Source organism: Hyla sarda, chromosome 3 (assembly GCF_029499605.1).
Source record: "Hyla sarda isolate aHylSar1 chromosome 3, aHylSar1.hap1, whole genome shotgun sequence".
Classification (NCBI taxonomy): domain Eukaryota; kingdom Metazoa; phylum Chordata; class Amphibia; order Anura; family Hylidae; genus Hyla; species Hyla sarda.
This window is the reverse complement of record NC_079191.1, coordinates 254217847-254240737: the sequence shown is the minus strand read 5'-3', so window position 1 is coordinate 254240737 and position 22891 is coordinate 254217847. Positions and strand designations below refer to the sequence as shown.

At 41.2% G+C, this 22891-nt stretch overlaps 1 protein-coding gene across 1 annotated transcript in view; it reads left to right on the top strand.

Moving 5' to 3' along the window:
* LOC130361041 (trichohyalin-like) overlaps positions 1 to 22891 on the top strand; it is a 275344-nt gene that overhangs the window by 35959 nt on the left and 216494 nt on the right. Inside the window, exons 10-11 of the mRNA XM_056563601.1 lie at positions 147 to 191; positions 20597 to 20644. Of these exons, the coding sequence (XP_056419576.1) occupies positions 147 to 191; positions 20597 to 20644 (93 nt within the window). The remainder of the gene's footprint in view (positions 1 to 146; positions 192 to 20596; positions 20645 to 22891) is intronic.

The window sequence follows — 22891 nt, the reverse complement described above, 5'->3', positions numbered from 1 at the left end:
CAGGTTCCCTTTAATACCTTATGTTAAACATAAAAGTAAAGCTGAATGTTGAATGTTATACACTATATAAATATTTGCTATTTCATTAACTTTATAAAATGTGTTCCTTAAAAGCCAACTTTTAGTTGACCTTTCTATTTGTCTAGAGCCAGTCATAGAAGAAGAACAACTCCTGGAAGTAGAGATAAAAGGTACAGATTCCAACATCAAGACACTTCAAACAGAGGCCTTTAGATCACAGAGCTAAAATACAAACATACATTAAAAATGAAATGTTGAACTGAAATGTTTTATTTTTAATTTGTGGGTATTTCCTACATGAATTCACACCCAAAACACAAATCCATAAACTTCGTAAAAGCTTCCATGAAATGATTATTTTTTATTTTATTTGTTATAATATTTAATATACCATAGTAACACATGTAACCATGGAAACAATTTTCATGACAAGTTTAATGCATTCTTAATACTCTAAAATTCCAATAAAGAAAACATTTGGGACTTACTCAGATTAAATGTCATGTTTTATGTATTTGGGGATATTCAATTTACAGTTTTAGTATCTAAAAATAATGTTATCATTGCATGCTTGAAATTTCCACTGATCAGCCATAACATAAGAACTGCAAACTGAAATGAACTCCACAAGACCTCCAAAAGTGCCCTGGCATTAGGACGATAATAACAGTTGCTTTTAGTACTGTACATTGCAAGGATCAGACTTGTTTTTGCAGCTTACCCTACTTGTTCAGTCGGGCTGAGACATGGGCAATTTGGAGGCCAAGTCAGAAGTTTGATTTCCTGAACAATGTTTGCAGTGGAGAATTTTGAATTAGAAAATATTGTTGCCATTAAAGGGTGAAGTTGGTCGGTAACAATGTGTAGGTGTTACGCCGAGCGCTCCGGGTCCCCGTGCCTCCCCGGAGCGCTCGCCTCATCTTCGTTGTTGCAGCGCCCCGGTCAGATCCACTGACCGGGTGCGCTGCGGTCCCGCCTTCAGCCGGGATGCGATTCGCGATGCGGATAGCGCCCGCTCGCGATGCGCACCCCGGCCCCCGTACCTGACTCGCTCTCCCTCGGTCCTGTCCCGGCGCGCGCGGCCCCGCTCCCTAGGGCGCGCGCGCGCCGGGTCTCTGCGATTTAAAGGGCCAGTGCACCAATGATGGTGCCTGGCCCAATCTTCCCAATTAGCTTAATTGGTTCCCACCTGTTCCCTGCTTATATCTAGTCTCCTCCCTTGCACTCCCTTGCCGGATCTTGTTGCACTTGTGCCTAGTGAAAGCGTTCCCTTGTCTGTTCCTAGTCCGTGTTCCTGACCTCCTGCCGTTGCCCCTGACTACGATCCTTGCCGCCTGCCCCCGACCTTCTGCTACGTCCGACCTTGCTTCTGCCTACTCCCTTGTACCGCGCCTATCTTCAGCATCTTCAGCAGCCAGAGAGGTGAGCCGTTGCTAGTGGATACGACCTGGTCACTACCGCCGCAGCAAGACCATCCCGCTTTGCGGCGGGCTCTGGTGAAAACCTGTAGTGGCTTAGAACCGGTCCACTAGCGCGGTCCTCGCCATCCCTCTCTGGCACAGAGGATCCACTACCTGCCAGCCGGCATCGTGACAGTAGATCCGGCCATGGATCCCGCTGAAGTTCCTCTGCCAGTTGTCGCTGACCTCACCACGGTGGCCGCCCAGCAAGCCCGACAGATCGCCCTTCTAACCCGTCAGCTGTCGGAAATGTCCACCATTTCGCACCAACTTCAGTCGCAACTTCTCCAGCAATCTTCTCCTCCGCCAGCTCCTGCACCTCCTCCGCAGCGAGTGGCCACTCCTAGCCTCCGCCTGTCCTTGCCGGACAAATTTAATGGGGACTCTAAGTATTGCCGTGGCTTTCTTTCGCAATGTTCCCAGCACTTGGAGATGATGTCGGACCAGTTTCCTACTGAAAGGTCTAAGGTGGCTTTCGTGTTCTGCCTTCTGTCTGGAAAAGCCCTGTCATGGGCCGCACCGCTCTGGGACCGCAATGACCCCGTCACTGCCTCTGTACACTCCTTCTTCTCGGAAATTCGAAGTGTCTTTGAGGAACCTGCCCGAGCTTCTTCAGCCGAGATTGCCCTGCTGAACCTGGCCCAGGGTGTTTCTTCCGTTGGCGAGTACGCCATTCAGTTCCGTGCTCTTGCTTACGAGTTGTCCTGGAATAGTGAGATTCTCTGCGCGACCTTTAAAAAAGGCCTATCCAGCAACATTAAAGATGTTCTGGCCGCACGAGAGACTCCTGCTGACCTACATGAACTCATTCATCTAGCCACTCGCATTGACATGCGTTCTTCCGGATGGCGTCTGGAGCTCCGCCTGGATATGGACTTTGTTCGCACGAAGCGTTTTTTCTCTCCGGCTCCTCTCTCCTCTGGTCCTCTGCAATCTGTTCCTGTGCTTCCCGCCGCGGAGGCTATGCAAGTTGACCGGTCTTGCTTGACACCTCAAGAGAGGACACGACGCCGCATGGAGAATCTTTGCCTGTACTATGCCGGTACCGAACACTTCCTGAAGGATTGTCCTATCCGTCCTCCCCGCCTGGAAAGACGTACGCTGACTCCGCACAAAGGTGACACAGTTCTTGATGTCAACTCTGCTTCTCCACGTCTTACTGTGCCTGTGCGGATATCTGCCTCTACCTTCTCCTTCTCTACTATGCTCTTCTTGGATTCCGGATCTGCAGGAAAAATTTTTTTGGCCTCTCTCATCAACAGGTTCTACGTTCCTGTGACCAGTCTCGCCAGACCCCTCTACATCTATTGTTTTTACAATAAAAGATTGGACTGTCTCGTACGTTTCCACACAGAACCCCTCCTAATTTGCATCGGACCTCATCACGGAAAAATTGAGTTTTTTTTCCTCAGGTTCTTTGGCCCCAGGAGGAGGGGGAGACCCAAGGGGGGGGGGGTACTGTTACGCCGAGCGCTCCGGGTCCCCGTGCCTCCCCGGAGCGCTCGCCTCATCTTCGTTGTTGCAGCGCCCCGGTCAGATCCACTGACCGGGTGCGCTGCGGTCCCGCCTTCAGCCGGGATGCGATTCGCGATGCGGATAGCGCCCGCTCGCGATGCGCACCCCGGCCCCCGTACCTGACTCGCTCTCCCTCGGTCCTGTCCCGGCGCGCGCGGCCCCGCTCCCTAGGGCGCGCGCGCGCCGGGTCTCTGCGATTTAAAGGGCCAGTGCACCAATGATGGTGCCTGGCCCAATCTTCCCAATTAGCTTAATTGGTTCCCACCTGTTCCCTGCTTATATCTAGTCTCCTCCCTTGCACTCCCTTGCCGGATCTTGTTGCACTTGTGCCTAGTGAAAGCGTTCCCTTGTCTGTTCCTAGTCCGTGTTCCTGACCTCCTGCCGTTGCCCCTGACTACGATCCTTGCCGCCTGCCCCCGACCTTCTGCTACGTCCGACCTTGCTTCTGCCTACTCCCTTGTACCGCGCCTATCTTCAGCATCTTCAGCAGCCAGAGAGGTGAGCCGTTGCTAGTGGATACGACCTGGTCACTACCGCCGCAGCAAGACCATCCCGCTTTGCGGCGGGCTCTGGTGAAAACCTGTAGTGGCTTAGAACCGGTCCACTAGCGCGGTCCTCGCCATCCCTCTCTGGCACAGAGGATCCACTACCTGCCAGCCGGCATCGTGACAGTAGGTAGGTTGTATGTGTCAAAGTACTAACTATATGAATGACAGAAGTAAAGATCTCAATCAGCATATTGACCAGAGCATCACACTGCCTCTCTATTCTTATGTTCTTACCACCGTGTTCTTGAAAAAAAATACTTTTGTATTATGCAGCAAAAATCTTGGTTACCACTACCGTGTGAATAATTTGTAAATAATTATTAAAGACAAAAGGGTAAAAATAGGTGTAAAGAAGTGTGATGATGTGTGTATTATGTATAATGACTTTTAGTAGAGTGCTAATAAAGTCTTCTATAACATGTAAAATAAATAGCTTTATCACCTGTCATATGAGTTAATGCAACACTAAAACATGGTGTGCCTGTAGGCTGGTCTTTATTTACCATGATAAGCCAGTAATTTGTTTTTCTTTCAGCCCATTTCACAGCTTCCAGGGAGGAGGGGAGTTGTGTCACTTGGGTTTTGACACTTGGCAGGAGTGTGTAAGAAACTTCCATTCCCTTTCTTTCCTTCTAGGACTTAAAGGCATTGGGAGTGTACAGAGTACTCTGTCCAATCCTCGGCAGCCATGCACTTATCTCCTCTCCTATGTTATGATTGTATTTGTAGTATTACTGGAGATACTAAAGAACTCTGCTGCCAAGGATCAGACTGATATCGTGGATGGTGAGAATGATATAATTATAGAGATGAGAAGCAAAAAGTCATTTACCGGAACTATTATTTATGATTTCCTGATTTTCAAAGAGGGCAGGTCTTGATATTTGTAGAATGATATAGAGCATTGCTTCTCTGCTATTATAATAACATGTAATCGGGAGGTTCGTTCCGGTATGCTGCGGCCACCTTACTTTCAACATTCTGTACTTTTTAGCTGCCACTAAAGACAGAATAAAAATGACAATAGAGGGACAACAACATTTTAACTTTTAACCAGGAGGAGATCCCTGGTGGATAAATGTATAAGGCTAAGTCCACACTGTGATAAGTACTTAAGAAGCCAGCCATTGGAAAATTTTCCTAAGTCCACACTGTAAAATTTCTGACATATTTTATTTTATATGTGTATTTTTGTCCGTAATGGGAATACAAATTATGGCTTTTTTGTAGACCTTTTATTTTTGGCCAATTATGTTTAAAATGAGTGTGAAAAATAAAATATGTGGAAAAAATGTATGCAGTAGGAAGTTAGCCTAAGGGAGATTTTTACATATTAATGTACATTTTTTATATTATATATGACAAACATACTTTATTTCATTAACACAATTTAAAAATGATAGTGACTATTTAAATGTGAATTGCCACAGTCAGCCACAAAAACAACGGGACTTCACCACTCTAGAAAGATTCTCCACCAGGCTAGGAAAATAGCTTTTCAGACTGCTCACTCTACTGCAGTCCCAAATACCTTCATGTTTCGGTAGGAGAGTAATAGCAGTGTGAGTGCATAACTGTTAATGCTCCACCGTTCACTACAGCTAGCATTTGGGACTATTCTAAACCAAGGTCCCGCTAAGCAAACTGGCCAGTTGGGAAGAGTGAGGCAGGAAAAAGATTCCTGACTTATATCTTTGATCAACATAGTTCTCAGTAGGGATGAGCGAATCGAATGTGACGAATCCGAATTCGCTACCAATTTCAGGAAAAATTTGATTCAAAACTAATACAAATATTGCTTAATTAAACTCCATTTAGTGCGGTCCAGTCTCCAGGGCATCTAAAATGGCGGATCCACATGTGAGGACATGGGGCAAGGAATCCTGGGAAGGTGGGAACAAGGGTCGGCAGGATGACCCTGAATCACATGCAGCATGCAGCCTATCAGCAGCCAGCGACCCCTGAGATGTCACACCCGTATATAATCAGCAGCCATCTTGCAGCCATTCACTTCAGCCTTTTATTGCAGAGAGAGAGAGAGAGGGACAGACAGCAGTGTGTGTTGCACAGAAAATCATTTTTACAGCAGCGATTCACCTCAAGCCCAAATCCAGCCTAGGAGCACTGATAGGGAAGAAAGTGATATTGAGAGAGAAAGTGCAATTTTGGGTGTAGTACCCAGCGACTGTGTGCTGCAGCACTGGTGTGTTCAACTACTAAAAAGCTAATAGCAGCCAGCCAGTTAGGGTGAGCAGAGCACTAAAAGCATATTGTCCTCTATTAAGTTTAATCTGTGCGTACATCTAAGTGGTGTACTATAATGTTCCTTTTAAAGTCTTAATACTGGGGCCTAGATACTGTGAAAGGCCAGGCAAAAGTACACACCTGCTGGCGTTGTAGACAAATACTGTTTTAAGCGTACTGGAGCGCATTGTTCTCCCCTCATAAGTGCATACCACATACAATCATGGCCATAAATGTTGGCACCCCTGACATTTTTCTAGAAAATGAAGTATTTCTCACAGAAAAGGATTGCAGTAACACATGTTTTGCTTTACATATGTTTATTCCCTTTGTGTGTATTGGAACTAAACAAAAAAGGGAGGAAAAAAAGCAAATTGTATATTATGTCACACCAAACTCCAAAATGGGCTGGAGAAAATTATTGGCACCCTTAACTTAATATTTGGTTGCACACCCTATGGAAAAAATAACTGAAATCAGTCGCTTCCTATAACCATCAATAAGCTTTTTACACCTCTCAGCCGGAATGTTGGACCTCTCTTCCTTTGCAAACTGCTCCAGGTCTCTCTTATTGGAAGTGCGCCTTTTCCCAACAGCAATTTTAAGATCTCTCCACAGGTGTTCAAAGAGATTAGGATCTGGACTCATTGCTGGCCACTTCAGAACTCTCCAGCGCTTTGTTGCCATCCATTTCTGGGTGCTTTTTGACACTGAGCTGTACAGTGCGACCCAAAATCCGTTGGTAATCCTTAGATTTCATGATGCCTTTGCACATATTCAAGGCTTCCAGGGCCAGAGGCAGCAACACAACCCCGAAACATCATTGAACCTCCACCATATTTCACTGTAGGTACTGTGTTCTTTTCTTTGTAGGCCTCATTCCGTTTTCGGTAAACAGTAGAATGATGTGCTTTACCAAAAAGGTCTATCTTGGTCTCATCTGTCCACAAGATATTTTCCCAGTAGCATTTCAGCTTACTCAAGTTCATTTTGGCAAAATGTAGTCTTGCTTTTTTATGTCTCTTTGTCAGCAGTGGGGTCCTCCTGGATATCCTCTCATAGCGTTTCATTTAATTTAAATGTCGACAGATAGTTCATGCTGACACTGATGCTTCTGATCCTGCAGGACAGCTTGGATATCTTTGGAACTTGTTTGGGGCTGCTTATCCACTATCCGGTCTATCCTGCTTTCATCAATTTTTCTCTTCTGTCCACGCCCAGGGAGATTAGTTACAGTGCGATGGGTTGCAAACTTCTTAATATTGTTGCGCACTGTGGACAAAGGCAAATCTAGATCACTGGAGATGGACTTGTAACCTTGAGATTGTTGATATTTTTCCACAATTTTGGTTCTCAAGTCCTCACACAGTTCTGTTCTCCTCTTTCTGTTGTCCATGCTTAGTGTGGCACACATAGACACACAATGCAAAGACTAAGTGAACTTCTCTCCTTTTTATCTGCTTTCAGGTGGGATTTTTATATTGCCCACACCAGTAACTTGCCCCAGGTTAGTTTAAAGAAACATCACATGCTTGAAACAATCTTATTTTTCCACAATTTTTAAAGGGTGGCAATAATATTGTCCAGACCATTTTTGGAGGCTGGTGTGACATTAGGTCCAATTTGCTTTTTTTCCCTCCCTTATTTGGTTTATTCCAATACATACAAAGGGAATAAACATGTGTATAGCAAAACATGTGTTACTGCAATCCTTTTGTGTGAGAAATACTTAATTTTCTAGAAAAATGTCAGGGGTGCCAACATTTACGGCCACAACGGTATGTTCTCCTCATGCTGCTGCCACCTCCAGGCTGTCTCATTCTGCCACCATATGTTCTCCTCATGCTGATGTCAGCTCCAAACTGTCTTATACTGCCCCCATATGTTCTCCTCATGCTGCTGCCACCTCCAGGCTGTGTCATTCAGCCACCATATGGTCTCCTAATGCTGATGCCAACTCCAGGCTGTGTCATTAAGCCACTATATGGTCTCCTCAAGCTGCCGTCACCTCCAGGCTGTGTAATTCAGCCACTATATGGTCTCCACATGCTTCCGCCACTTCCAGGCTGTGTCATTCAGCCACTATATGTTTTCCTCATGCTGCTGCAAACTCCAGGCTGTGTCATTCAGTCACTATGTGGTCTCCTCATGCTGCCGCCAACTCCAGGCTGTCATTCAGCCACTATATGTTCCCCTCATACTGCCGACACCTCCACGCTGTGTCATTCAGCCACTATATGCTCTCCTCATGCTGCCGCCAACTCCAGGCTGTGTCATTCAGCTACTATATGGTCTCATTATGCTGCCAACACCTCCACGCTGTGTTATTCAGCCAATATATGTTCTCCTCATGCTTCAGCCACATCCAAGCTTTTTCATTCAGCCACTATATGGTCTCCTCATGCTGCCACCACCTTCACGCTGTGCAATTCAGTCACTATATGGTCTTCTTATGCTTCTGCTACCTTCACTTTGTGTCATTCAGGCACTATATGGTCTCATGCTGCTGCCAACTCCAGGTTGTGTCATTCAGCTACTATATGTGCTCCTCATGCTGCCGTCACCTCCATGCTGCGTCATTCAGCCACTATATGGTCTCCTCATGCTGTCGCCAATTCCAGGCTGTGTCATTCAGCCACTGTATGGTCTCTTCATGCTGGCGCCAACTCTAGGCTGTGTCATTCAGCCACTTTATGGTCTCCTCATACTAATGCCATCTCCATGCTGTGTCATTCAACCACTATATGGTATCCTTATGCTGCTGCCACCTCCACGCTAAGTTATTCAGGCACTATATGGTCTCCTCATGCTGTCACCACCTCCACGCTGTGTCATTCAGCCACTTTATGGTCTCCCTCCTCATACTGATGCCACGTCCAGGCTCTGTCATTGTGCCGCTCTGCGACAGTAATTCTTATAGCGAGGCCTCTGATCTGCATGTCATACTGAATAACATTGTTATTTCACTAACCCAGCACATACCCAATGCGTGTTACAGCAAGGCAAAGTGTTCTATACCCCTATTGAGGCTCTCTGTAGGCCAGAAATAGCCATTTTTAATAGCAATTTGCACGAATAAATTTGCTCCGAAAAAAATTTTTGGGAAAAATTCAGCGAATCGATCGAATCGAATTTTTCAAAAATCCGCTCATCTCTAGTTTTGAGCTATGGAAGAGAGACAGTGGTGAGAGTACAGTGCTGAATTTGCTCCACCACTCACTCTTGCTGGTTCACAGGACACTTCTCAAGCACGGTTCCCATTAGGCAAACTGGCTCCTTAAAGAATATACAGCATCTGGTACACAGAAAGAGAGGTGTCCCTCTGCTTAAACGAAAAATTAGCTAAAGTAGTTGAAACAATAGAGCAATGCATGGATTAGACATTTCTTATAGTTGGCCACAATGTTTTCACACATCTCAAGAGTAGCTTTAACTCCTTAACAACATACATCCTGCACCGGCTCCCGCCATATATAACGCGGGGTCACGGGGAGACCCCGCATCATATTGGGTCAGTCCGGATGGCCATCAACGGCCGGGACCTGCGGCTAATACTGGACATCCCCAATCGCGGTGATGCCCGGTATTGACCCTGCAGAAGCGGCGATCAAAGTTGACCGCCGTGTCTGAAGTGAAACTGAAAGCATCCCGGCAGCTCAGTCGGGCTGCTCAGGACCGCCGTGGCGTCCCGAACAGCTTGCAGGACACCAGAAGGGTCCCATCCTGCCTCCTGCATGTCCAATTGCCGAATAAAAGCGCTGATAACACTGATCAATGCCATGCTATTGCATGGCAGTGAACAGTGTAAGAGATAACAAAAAGTGTAAGAGATGCAAAAAGAAAAAAAAGGGTTAATAAATGTGATTTAACCCCTTCCCTAATAAAAGTCAGAATCACCCCCTTTTCCCATTAAAAATAAACAACTATGTAAATAAAAATAAATATAAACATATGTGGTATCCTCGCGTGCATAAATGTCCAACCTATAAAAATATATTGTTAATTAAACCAAGCGGTCAATGGCGTACACGTAAAAAAATGTTCCATAGCATATTTTTGGTCACTTTTTCTTCCATTAAAAAATTATAAAAAGTGATCAAAAAGTCCGATCAAAACAAAAATGGTACCAATAAAAACATCAGATCATGGCGCAAAAAAATAAAAAAGTTATAGGGGTCAGAAGAGGACATTTTTAAACGTATACATTTTCCTGCATATAGTGATGATTTTTTCCAGAAGTACGACAAAATCAAACCTATATAAGCAGGGTATCATTTTAACCACATTGACCTACAGAATAATGGTAAGGTGTAATTTTACCGATAAATGCATAGAGATGGAAGCCCCCAAAAATTACAAAATTGCGTTTTTTCTTCAATTTTGTCGCACAATGATTTTTTTCCCCACTTTGCTGTGGATTCTTTGGGTAAAATGATTAGTGTCACTGCAAAGTAGAATTGGTGGCACAAAAAATAAGCCATAATATGGATTTTTAGGTGGAAAATTGAAAGGGTTATGATTTTTAAAATTAAATGAGGAGAAAAAGAAAATGCAAAAATTGAAAAATGCTGATTCCTTAATGGGTTAAGTGAACTTTTCAAAGATTCAGCTCGGTGGGCTGAAAAAACTTTTCCAAAACAGGTTCTACACTGTTAACCTCAAAACATGTGTATAACACAGACTAAGAGCTCTAAAGCAATATAACACTGCTTGGGTCACTTATGAATGCATTCAAGTAGTTTTAAAGGGGTTTAAGACCAAGTTAATGTCAAAGTTACAGCGACATGTGATAACCCGTGGTAACAACCAATTTTTGTTGTCGGATGCCTGCTGGTGTTAAAATGCACACAAGGTATCAAAAGATGCAATGGCTTTTTCCAAGCTTTCCAAAAATTTTCCCATTTTAGAGAGTTGCAGGAGGATTAGTCGCAGCGTCTGAAAATAGTGAAGAACTAGTAAATTGTGAAGAAATGGCTTTTGTAAACTTAAAAACTTTGAAAAAACTTATCAGAAATTCTCTCTTTTTGGGAGTTACAACAGGATTGGTAAGAGTGTCAACAGTGTCTCAAAATAGTGAAGAACGTGTAGATAGTGACGAAAAAGCTTTTATAAATATTGAATCGTTGAAAAATTATCAAAAATTCTTCCTTGTTGGGAGTTGCAGTAGGATTGGTGATAGTGTCTCAAAATTGAAAAGAACCTGTAGACAGAGAAGACATAGCATTTGTTAATATTGAAAAGTTGGAAAAATTACAAAAAAATCTTCGCTTTTGGGATTTGCAACAGGATTGGTGTCCCGAAATAGTAAAAAGTAACAGCTTTTGTATAAAATAAAAAAAGAATGCTTTTTTTTTGAGGATCATGGTTTCTGTAGGTGTAGGCCTGGCTGGTAGACGCAACATCAAGGGTGGTGGACTGGTGGTTGTTGTAGCCAGCAGAGAGCAGGAAGTATTGTACTGGGTCTAGTAGTAACCAGTGGACACCTGGAATTGGTGGGCCAGGTGTTGTGATGCCACTCCATGTGCTTATGTAAAGCCATAATTCCTAAACTCAGGCCCTGGCTATGTCTTACTTTCTTTTTGCAGAGATGGTACTGTGCCTGGTTTTCTGCATCTGTTTTGAAAAGAATTTCCACACGGCAGGGTACCATAAAGCGATAGGTACACCCCCACCCAACTGTGTTTTACTCTGGAAGGCTTTTTTTCAAGCTTGCAAATGCAGTAGAGCCACTTCCACCTCCACAACCTCTGCAACAAGCTCAAAAGACTGACTGGGACGCAACTCCTCCTTGTGGCTAATGCTATCCTTTGGCTTAGCAGTGGGGGGGGGGGGGGGACAAAGACAGAGATGATGGAACAGACCATCTCGGACAAACATTTCCATTGCATCATGTAACTGTAGTTGATGAGGAATCCACTGACAATTGGCTCAACGTCATACAGGCAGACTCTTCTTCCTACTCCTGAGAAGACCCCAGACAAGTCAACCAGTCCACAAGGGCTGTTCTATCTTCCACAAATGTGAAATAATCCCTGAAAGGTAGTGAAAGCTACTTCTTTCTGATGATGCTACTGCTGCTACTATTACCGCCAGGCACCTGGCTGCTGCTGCTACCTGTACTGGCGCTTTTACTGCCACCACACCTTTTCTGGCAGAGAACATGGCAGGGGTGCTCTGTATTCTACCCCATCCAACAATTTCTTTAACAGGCATATTTCTTTTTTCTTAAAAAAGATTTTGAGGTAATTTGTAAAGCTAGGTTCACATATGTCCAACATCTGGCATAGGTGAACTCAGCCAAGATCTCAATGCAACGGATGCCATAACTGATGACAACTTGCATCAGTCATCATCAGTTGTATGGCATCCAGCATCCATTGTTTCTGTACACCGACCATGGGAATGCAGTAAGATGCATTCCCTTGTCCAGTGCAATCCGGCATGTCCAACCATAATTAAGATGCTAGATAATTGTGAACTGTCCCATTCAAATGAATTGGATCAGTTCCAGCCTCAGTTTCCCTCCGGTGCATGCCAAAGGGAAGCTATGCAAGATGTCAGACATATGTGAACCCAGCCTACCTCACTTACTAGTCAACTTTCACTCTTAATGCTATAAATGCATATTTATGTTAAACCCAGCTACAGTCATGGCCATAAATGTTGGCACCCCTGAAATTTTTCAAGAAAATCAGGCATCTCACAGAAGAGAATTGCAGTAACACATGTTTTGCTATACACATGTTTATTCCCTTTGTGTGTAACTATGTATTGGAACTAAACCAAAAAAGGGAGGAAACAAAGCAAATTGGACATAATGTTACACCAAACTCCAAAAATGGGCTGGACAAAATTATTGGCCCTTTCAAAATTGTGGATAAAGAAGATTGTTTCAAGCATGTGATGCTCCTTTAAACTCACCTGGGGCAAGTAACAGGTGTGGGCAATATACAAATCACACCTGAAAGCAGATAAAAATGAGAGAAGTTCACTTAGTCTTTGCATTGTGTGTCTGTGTGTGCCACACTAAGCATGGACAACAAAAAGTTTTAGTTTAGTTTAGTTCTAACACACGTAAAGGGAACAAACTTGTACAGCAAAACATGTGTTACCGCAATCCTTTTCTGTGAGGAATACTTCATTTTCTTGAAACATTTCAGGGGTGCCAACATTCACGGCCATGACTGTACAAAGGCTATGTTTTTTTTTTTTTTTTATTGAACTCAGAAAATACATGTCAACTAGCTTGAAATAACAAATTTACTCTCAATGCATATAATGCATATTTTTGTTATATCCAGGTAAAAATACTGTATGTTTGATTAAACCCAGAAAATACACTTAAAGGGGTATTCCAGGCAAAAACATTTTATCCACTATTCAAAGGATAGGGTATAAGATGTCTGATCGTGGGGGGCCCTCTGCTGAGACCCCCCCAGTGTATTTTACCCCAAAGTTCCTTTGGATAGGGGATAACATATTTTTGCCCCGAATACCCTTTTAATTGGTCTTAGATGGCTCTTTTGCATTAAATGCTTTCAATGGGTATGTATGTTAAATGCTCATCAAAATAATATATATATGTTTGATTAAACTCAGAAAATACACAAAACTTGACCTGGCTGTTCCATGTTCCTCATTAACACTTTCTATGCATATTTATGTTAAACCCAGGTAGAAATACTATATTTTTTTATTAAACCCAGGAAATACCCACAACTTGGCCTTAGATGGCTATTATGAATCACTCTTCATGCTTTCAAGGCGTATTTATGTTAATACAAGTCAACCCACTGCTTTACTCAGCGTGTCGGGTATTGTAATGTGATAGCTTTCATGGGCATGTTCTTTAGTCAGACTGCTAGGATTTGTAGTGCACCAACAGGACACTAATACAGGTTAAAGGTCCCTGTCTGAGTTCAGCCAACTGCTCAATCCTTTGCTCAACTTGAAATGTGAAAGCTTTTATAGACTCGTTCTGCAATTACACTGCTGGCTGGGATTTGTAGTGCACCAACTGGACACAGTTATAGGGACAGGTGACAGGTCACAGTCTGTCCACTGCTCAATACTTTTCTCAGCTTGCTTTCAATTTTTATTTTTTTGTAAAGACATTAATTTGATCAGTAGATCCTGCTTTCTCAGCTTTCTCTCTCCAAGATGGTGGTCTGAATGCAGTGCATAGGGCTCTTTCAGCCTCTTAAACCCATCCCTATGCTGTCTCCTAATTGGCCTGAGAGCTGTATATTATTTAGTGCAAGCAATGATTGGCTAACCTGGAGTCATGTGATCTTGTTGCTAGCTTCAAATTCTGGTGGGCTACCCTGATGACATTTCCATTTATTTAGGCATCAAAATGCAGTGTATTTTACCCCAAAGTTCTGAGTGAGACCGGGGCTTGCTCATCTCTGCTGAGAGGGGATTTTTTACCACTCCTCTTTGAAAATGTTCTCCAAATCATTAAAGGGTTACTCCACCCCTAGACATCTTATCCCCTATCCAAAGGATAGGGGATAAGATGTCTGATCGTGGGGGTCCCGCCGCTGGGGACCCCCCTGATCACGGCTGCGGCACCCCCCTGTCATCACTGCACAGAGCAAGTTTGCTCTGTGCATAATGACGAGCGATACAGGGGCCGGAGCATCAGGATGTCACGGCTCTGCCCCTTGTGACATCACTGCTCTGCCCCTCATGACATGTATCGCCCATGTATCGCCCATCATTATGCACAAAGCAGCAGGGTGCCACAGCCGAGATTGTGGGGGTCCCCAGCGGCGGGACCCCAGAGGCGGAACCCCCGCGATCAGACATCTTATCCCCTATCCTAGGGGATAAGATGTCTAGGGGCGGAATAACCCTTTGAGGTTTCAAAGCTGGCATTTAGAAACTGGAAAAAGTAGCTTCTTCCTCAGAATTTTTAGAGTAAGGTCAGAAGACTGACTGGCCACTCCAGAACTTTAATGTGCTTCTTCTTGAGCCATCCCTGTGTATGATTTTAGGATCCATGTCCCATTTTCAATGTCCTGGCTGAGAGAAGGAGATTCTTACCCAACCCTTTGATGCCGTAAAGTTGTCTTGTCCCCTTAGCAGAAAAACACCTTAAAAGCATAATGTTTCCATTACCATGTTTGATGGTAGGGATGGTGTTTTTAATGTTATTGGTAGCATTCCTTCTCCTATTCAGACAAAGCAGAGCGATGATGTGGGCTGTCAAACACATACAGAGGGTGTGAATACAGTACAGCCGATGGGACTAGGTAAGTATAGCTCCCCGCCCAGGGGACTACTTATGGAGTCAGCAGGGAAAACTCACAAACTTCACACTCTCACGATTCCTGGGCCAGGAACGTTCCCCATAGATGGTGACGATAAAGATTTAACCATATATATAATGCGTTGCCATGTGTTATACCTGGTAAAATCTGATGCTTGCTTCCCTTTAACCCCTTGGGGACTCAGGGTTTTTCTGTTTTTGCACTTTTGTTTTTTCCTCCTCACCTTTTAAAAATCATAACCCTTTCAATTTTGCACCTACAGACTCATATGATGGCTTACTTTTTGTGCCAGCAATTCTACTTTGTAATGACATCAGTCATTTTACCCAAAAAATCTACAGCAAAAAATAAATAAAATAAAATCATTGTGCAACAAAATTTAAGAAAAAATGCCATTATGTATCTTTTGGGGGCTTCCTTTTCTACACAGTACATTTTTCGGTAAAAAAGACACCAAATCTTTATTCTGTAGGTCCATACGATTAAAATGATACCCTATTTATATAGGGTCTATTGTGTATTACTTCTGAAAAAAAATCATAACTACATGCAGGAAAATTTATTTGTTTAAAATTGTCATCTTCTGACCCCTATGGGCAATTTTTTGTGCAGTGATCTGAAGTTTTTATTGGTACCATTTTTGTTTTGATCTGACTTTTTGTTCGCTTTTTATCCATTTTTTTTATGGTATGAAAAGTGACCAAAAATACAATAAACGCCATTTACCATGCAGTTTAATTAATGATATATTTTAATAGTTCTGATATTTACGCACGCGGCGATTCCACATATGTTTATATTTATTTTTATTTACATGGTTTTTTTTTTATTGGGAAAAGGGGGTGATTTTAACTTTTATTAGGGAAGGGGTTATATCACATTTATTAAAGCAGTAGTCCACTGGAAAACTTTTTTTAATGAACTGGTGCCAGAAAGTTAAACAGATTTGTAAATTACTCCTATTTAAAAATATTAATCCTTCCAGTACGTATCAGCTGCTGTATTATCCACAGGAAGTTCTTTTCTTTTTGAATTTCCTTTCTGCCTGACCACAGTGCTCTCTGCTGACACCTCTGTCCATTTTTGGAACTGTCCAGAGTAGGAGCAAATCCCCATACAAAACCTATCCTGCTCTGGACAGTTCCTAAAATAGACTTACATAGACTTAACTTGTGTCAAAATAATCAATAGATGTTCCAGATGCTCAAATAACCTCAGCCACTGTTAAAAAACCTGACCCAAATTCTATAAGCAAAGTAAGACAGTTTCTGAAAATATCCCCCAGTATCTCTAAAAATTCTACTCTATACATAAATTAGGAGAAGGTTGCAGAGTGTCCCACCAAATATCATCAAGCAGGATTCACATCATCAGTCCACAGGATATGGTTTCGGTAATCCATGTCCTTAGTCTGCTTGTTTCCAGCAAACTATTTGCAGACTTTTTTGTGCTTTATATTTAGAAGAGGCCATGTATACCAATTTGATGCAGTGTTGGGCGTATGGTCTGATAACTAACAGGCTAACTTCTCCCCACCCCTCTAACCTCTGCAGCAAAGCTGGCAGCACTCATATGTGTATTTTCCAAAGGTAACCTCTTGATATGATGCTCAGCATGTGCACCCAATCTACTTGGTCGACCATGGCGAGGCCTGCTCTGAGTGACTAAATGGGCACATTTCCACTTATGGGTGTATTCACTTTTGTTGGCAAGGTTTAGACATTAATTGCTGCGTTGAATTATTTTGAGGGGGACACAACATTAAACACTGTTATACAGTCTGTGCACTCACTACTTTACATTGTAGCAGAGTGTTATTTCTTCAATGTTATCCCATGAAAAGATATGATAAAATATTTACAAAAATGTAAGGGATATATATATATATTTATATATATATATATATATATATATATATATATATATATATATATGGAGTAAAAGAGAAAGGAATAGAACTACTTGCGGTTACTATAGAGCTGATAGGGTTAAACTTCAACTGAACAGCTCACACGGAGGCGGGTCTGAAAAGGCCGTCAGCTATGGTGGTGCTGGGAAGATCCGAACATAGGAAAAATCAATGTGCATAGAAGATAGATTCAAAGATGAAATATCCGCACTCAACGTTAGGTTAGCGACAGCCAGCTCCTAGGAATCAATGATGGTTAGACCAACGGAACGGGGACCATGCTGTAACGGGCGCTCAGGTGTGAGGCGATAACCGGTTATTTCGCGCTATGTGCGCTTCATCTTGCCTCTGAGGCCGGACGAAGCCCACATAGCGCGAAATAACCGGTTATCGCCTCACACCTGAGCGCCCGTTACAGCATGTTCCCCGTTCCGTTGGTCTAACCATCATTGATTCCTAGGAGCTGGCTGTCGCTAACCTAACGGTGAGTGCGAATATTTCATCTTTGAATCTATCTTCAATGCATATATATATATATATATATATATATATCAAGTTTACTGTAGACTTCCTCTATTGTTGCTTGCACCCCAATGTTATTTATTTGCTTGATCTATATATACACAGTTAGAGATCTATCTATCTATCTGTTCTAGCCAAATTTTCTTTTTTATTAAACACTTACAATTCCTCCTTAGTCATCACTAATAAGACCTGGCAGTAAAAATGTTTAGCAATGGATATTTGGCAGAAGGAATCTGTGCCTGTCTTCGAACAGATGTCAGCTTTTTGTATTTTTTGTATTTTTAATTTTTATTTTTCAAATTAGTCATCCTAGTTTTTCAGTGAGAAACCTGATGACCGTGAAAGCTATTGTTTCTGACACGGCAATGTTATTGTCACAGTAAATTATACCATACAGTTGTTTGATGTTAAGAATTGTCAAACTTGTTTGCGGTGATTCATATGAGCCTTACATTTGAGAAAAATTACAAGCAGGAAATGAACAACATTATTTCCTGTGAAGTGAGGTGTTGCAGAGAGGTGGGTTAGTGTTAGGCCTAAAGCACATGGCAGAGCCAACTATATGGAGCATAAATGGTGGCCCAAGACTCTATAACAGAGTTCATTTACCTTTCTTCTTTTACTCTCTAGTCAAATACATTTTATCTCAGTATTTCCACTGAAAATGTCTATCACAATCTTAAAGGGATTCTGCAAATAAATATTTTAATATCTAAATGTGCTCAGGGTGGGAGATAATAAATACATGGTACTCACCTGCCACTAATCCCCCGCTGTTGAAACACTACATGCCTACAAGGCTTCAATTCATGCATTAAAGTAATCACAAAAAAATGTAAATATAATGGCCCTGATTTACTAAGAGCAATGATTTTTTATTAGTGTAGAATGTTAATTCAGACCTACATAATTCCTTTCTGTTTATTATGGGGATTTACAGATTGGGAAAGTTTTGACATGCTTTTTCTTGGTAAGAATTTAAAGCCGTTTTTCACAGGATTTTGTGTGAATTCAGTAGTAAATTTAGGGTTGTGAAAACGAGTCCATTTTTGTGTCGGCCAAGCCTCTTTTCCATGCTCTTTTTCAGGTTTGTAGGTTTATTTTGATGCATACACAGAATTCTGGCGCAGACACAATTTGGGGCGCAATGCACCAACTTGCCACTTCACCACATTGTAGTGCACAACCCGACAAAAGCAGGTCAGGTTCATAATGGTTAATATACATAAAATACTCAAGAGATAGGGTAATATCATTTAATGTGGAATTTCACAGTTTTCCATGTACCTTGTAAGCCTACTTAGATTCCAGCACAATTTTCAGCTAATACTCCCCAGACAATTATAAATCAATGCCACCATACTGTATCTGATTAATGATGTATGTTCCAGTGGTCATTAAATGCCACCATCAACAGTACAATAAGCCAGCTATTGGGATGTCAATTAAACCTTTCACATACAGCACAATTAATGCCGCCACTCACAGTACTATTAAATTTTTCCCCTACTACCAGTAAAAAAAAAAATAAGACACCACCCATGTACAATACAAGTAATGCTGTTGTCCATTCCCTTTCCCCCACCACCTGCTTAAATTACAGTTATTGCAGCCACAACAATACTATAAAAATACAATTAATTCATAGAAAGATACATACATTTATTCTATAGGATTCTCATGCTGGGACCCCCATAGAACATGGGTCCATTGACGAACACTTGTTTAGCTTTTTCTGTGATTCCTAATGTTTGCATAAGGCAAAAGTGTCAATTGACTTCTTGTCACTGATAGTTGGTGGATATTTGAAAATAATGGAAAAATCAGTGTTTGGGCCAATTCACATACTGTTCTCATGGTTTTTACTTCAGTTCTACAAAAGTCACACGAGAAAAAAAAGAACAAATCCACCATTTGTGAACTCCAATTACTGATTTGCTGTTTTCAACCCCTTCCTGACATTTGACATACATGAATGTCAAATTTTGGGCGATAGTGTATGGAGCAGGCTCAGGAGAGATATCACCAGTGCTGGCTGTTTAACCCCTTAGATGCTGAGATCCACAACAACCGATCACTCTAGAAGGTTAAAGGGGTATTCCACTGTAAAACTTTTTTTTAATCAACTGGCGCCAGAAAGTTAAAGGGATTTGTAAATTACTTCTATTAAAAAAATCTTAAAGGAGTATTCCAGGAAAAAACTTGATAGATATATGTATATATATATATATATATATATATATATATATATATATATATCTCAACTGGCTCCAAAAAGTTAAGCAAATTTGTAAATTACTTTTATTAAAAAATATTAATCCTTTCAGTACTTATGAGCTTCTGAAGTTAAGGTTGTTCTTTTCTGTCTAAGTACTCTCTGATGACACCTGTCTCGGGAACCGCCCAGTTTAGAAGCAAATCCCCATAGCAAACCTCTTCTAAACTGGGCGATTCCTGAGACACGTGTCATATCAGAGCACTTAGACAGAAAAGAACAACCTTAACTTCAGAAGCTTATAAGTACTGAAAGGATTAAGATTTTTTAATAGAAGTAATTTACAAATCTGTTTAACTTTCTGGAGCCAGTTGATATATTTAAAAAAAAAAAGTTTTTTTTTCCTGGATAACCCCTTTAATTCTTCCAGTACTTATCACCTGCTTTATAATGAATTTACTTTCTGTCTGACGACCGTGCTCTCTGCTGACACCTCTGTCCATGTCAGGAACTGTCCAGAGTAGGAGCAAATCCCCATAGAAAACCTATCCTGCTCTGGACAGTTTATAAAATGGACAGAGGTGCCAGCAGAGAGCACTGTGGTCATACAGAAAGGAAAATTAAAAGAAAAGAACTTCCTGTGGATCATACAGCAGCTGATAAGTACTGGAAGGATTAAGATTTTTTTTTAATAGAAGTAATTAAAAAATCTGTTTAACTTTCTGGCACCAGTTGATTAAAAAAAAGGTTTTCCAGTGGAGTACCCCTTTAAATGCTTGCAATGGAATTTGGTCTGCAGTTTGAATGACAAAAAACATGAAATATAAAAAAATATGTATTAAAAAACAAAATGTCACTCATAGTTTAAAAATTTCTTTTTTTAGAAGAACCTGGAAAGGAACCTGAGCCAGAGCAAAGAGAAACATTTGAAGGTAACAATAAAAAAGAAATCAACTTTAAAAAAAAAAATAATGTGAGAAATGCAATGTTGTACCATGTACTACTTATAAAATTATATGGTATTGTGTAAGCAGATTAATGCATGATTGCAAATGTTTTTTTTTTATATTTAAAATGGCAGTATATTAAAACAATTGTATCACTTCATATTACTAAAAAGTAGTAATAAATGAGTAACATCTCTATCTATCTATCTATCTATCTATCTATGTGTGTGTTGTGTATGTATAAATTGTACTGCTTTATTGGAGATGCATAAGGCCATTGAAATTAAGCTCTTATTGGTTTATTGGTTTATTGACATTTGGTTGAAATAATGAAATGCAATTGTGTGCTTTTGTACTCAAACTGATATCTAAAAGCAAACTGTTATGCACAAATTCTTATACATACACAAATCTATGTGCATATATCATGTACACACTCATACAATCAATTACACAGTCGTAGCTGTCTTCAGTTTTTTTTTACTGTAGGTCAGAATGGGTCTCAGAGCAGGAGATATTATGTGTACCCAACTCTTTGCTTGTATTGCTGGAGGAATGAGCAGAGATTTTCTACATAATCTTGTTGTAACCCCCAATAATTGTTATTTTCAGAATATCACAAAAAATTATAGTCAAAAAGAATGATGGCAAAACACGACCAATTTACTATTATTGTTTAGAAAATCAAGCTAAAATGCTATACAAAATTCTATTAGAAACTATGGAAAATGTGTGATATAATCATAGTAGCATGAAAAGAACAAAAAGTAAAAAAAAATAGGGAGGGTCTCTAATGTAGTAACTAGAGGTGAGCGAATTTTTGAAAAATTTGATTCGGCCAATTTGCCGAATTTGTCACAAAATTAGATTTGATCCGAATAAATCCGAGCAAATTTTTATCAGTAATGTATTTTAATAATGTGTTTAATAAAGTGTGTATGTGTGTTTCACATTTTTTTCAATTTTTATTTACATTTTCTGGTAGCACTACTACTCCGCGCATGGAACAGACTGTGCATGATGGGAGTAGTAGTACCTGTGCAAATAGACAGATTGCCCTGACACCCGCTGCGATCTTTCTGTATAATGTATAGATGCGGGCGGCTTTCTCAAATCTCTGCAATAGATAGGACGATTGCATCGGGTGTCAGGAGTGACATGCACTGTGATCAGTCCTTAACTGCAGGTACTACTGCTCCAAACATGGAGCACACTCCTGACACCCTCTGCGATTGTCCTATCTATTGCAGAGATGCGAGTGCAGGAGAAAGCCACTCACAATTATACAGGACGATCACTGTGGGTGTCCCTAATGAAGAAATTGGTGTCGAAGTTCGGATTCGGTCTGAATAAAATTTTTCATGAAATTCGGAATGAATTCGACTTCTTCTGATTCGATTCATTCATTTCTAGTAGTAACCTTAAAAATATTAAATGTCCAGAAAGCAGTGATCTCAGCAGTTAACCTTCTATGGCTGTACAGTTACTACATTCAACACTATGAACGCTAAATGGATATGTATATTATCCGAATGGCCCTGATTGAAAAGTTACAAACCATTAAATGTCTAGCCTTTTTACAGACACACAATGTGACACACACCATTTGAAATGGCAATTGAAAGTTAATTTCTCACACCTGTGGCTTTTTAAATTGCAATTAGTGTCTGCGTAAACAATTTGTTAGCTTTCATGTGATTGCACTGAACAGGCTAGATACTGAGCCATGGGGAGCAGAAACTAACTGTCAAAGACCTGTGTAACAAGGTAATCGAACTTTATAAAGATGGAAAAGGATATAAAAATATATCCAAAGCCTTGAAAATACCAGTCAGTATTGGCTAATCACTTACTGCATTGTGTAAAATTATGTTATCTTTTGATACAAATTCAAGGTCAGGTAGATAAAGAAAGACTTAAGCCACAACTGCTAGCCAGAAGAATTTTTCAGGATACAAATAAAGACCCACAAGTAACCTGTTGTTGTTTCAAGACAGTCAATATGACACTACTTGAACGAAAATGAGCTGCATGAGTTGTCAGAAAGAAGCATTTACTCATCTAATTCCACAAAAAAAAAACTGTATATTTTGGAAGTATGCCTTCTGAAACTAAACAGGGCAGGTGCGGCTGAAACCACACCTGCATGTGATGACCTACAGCTGCTCAATGTTGCCGATGATGATTGTAACTGGCACACATTTTGTGCTCCCTGATAATGTTAGATCCCTT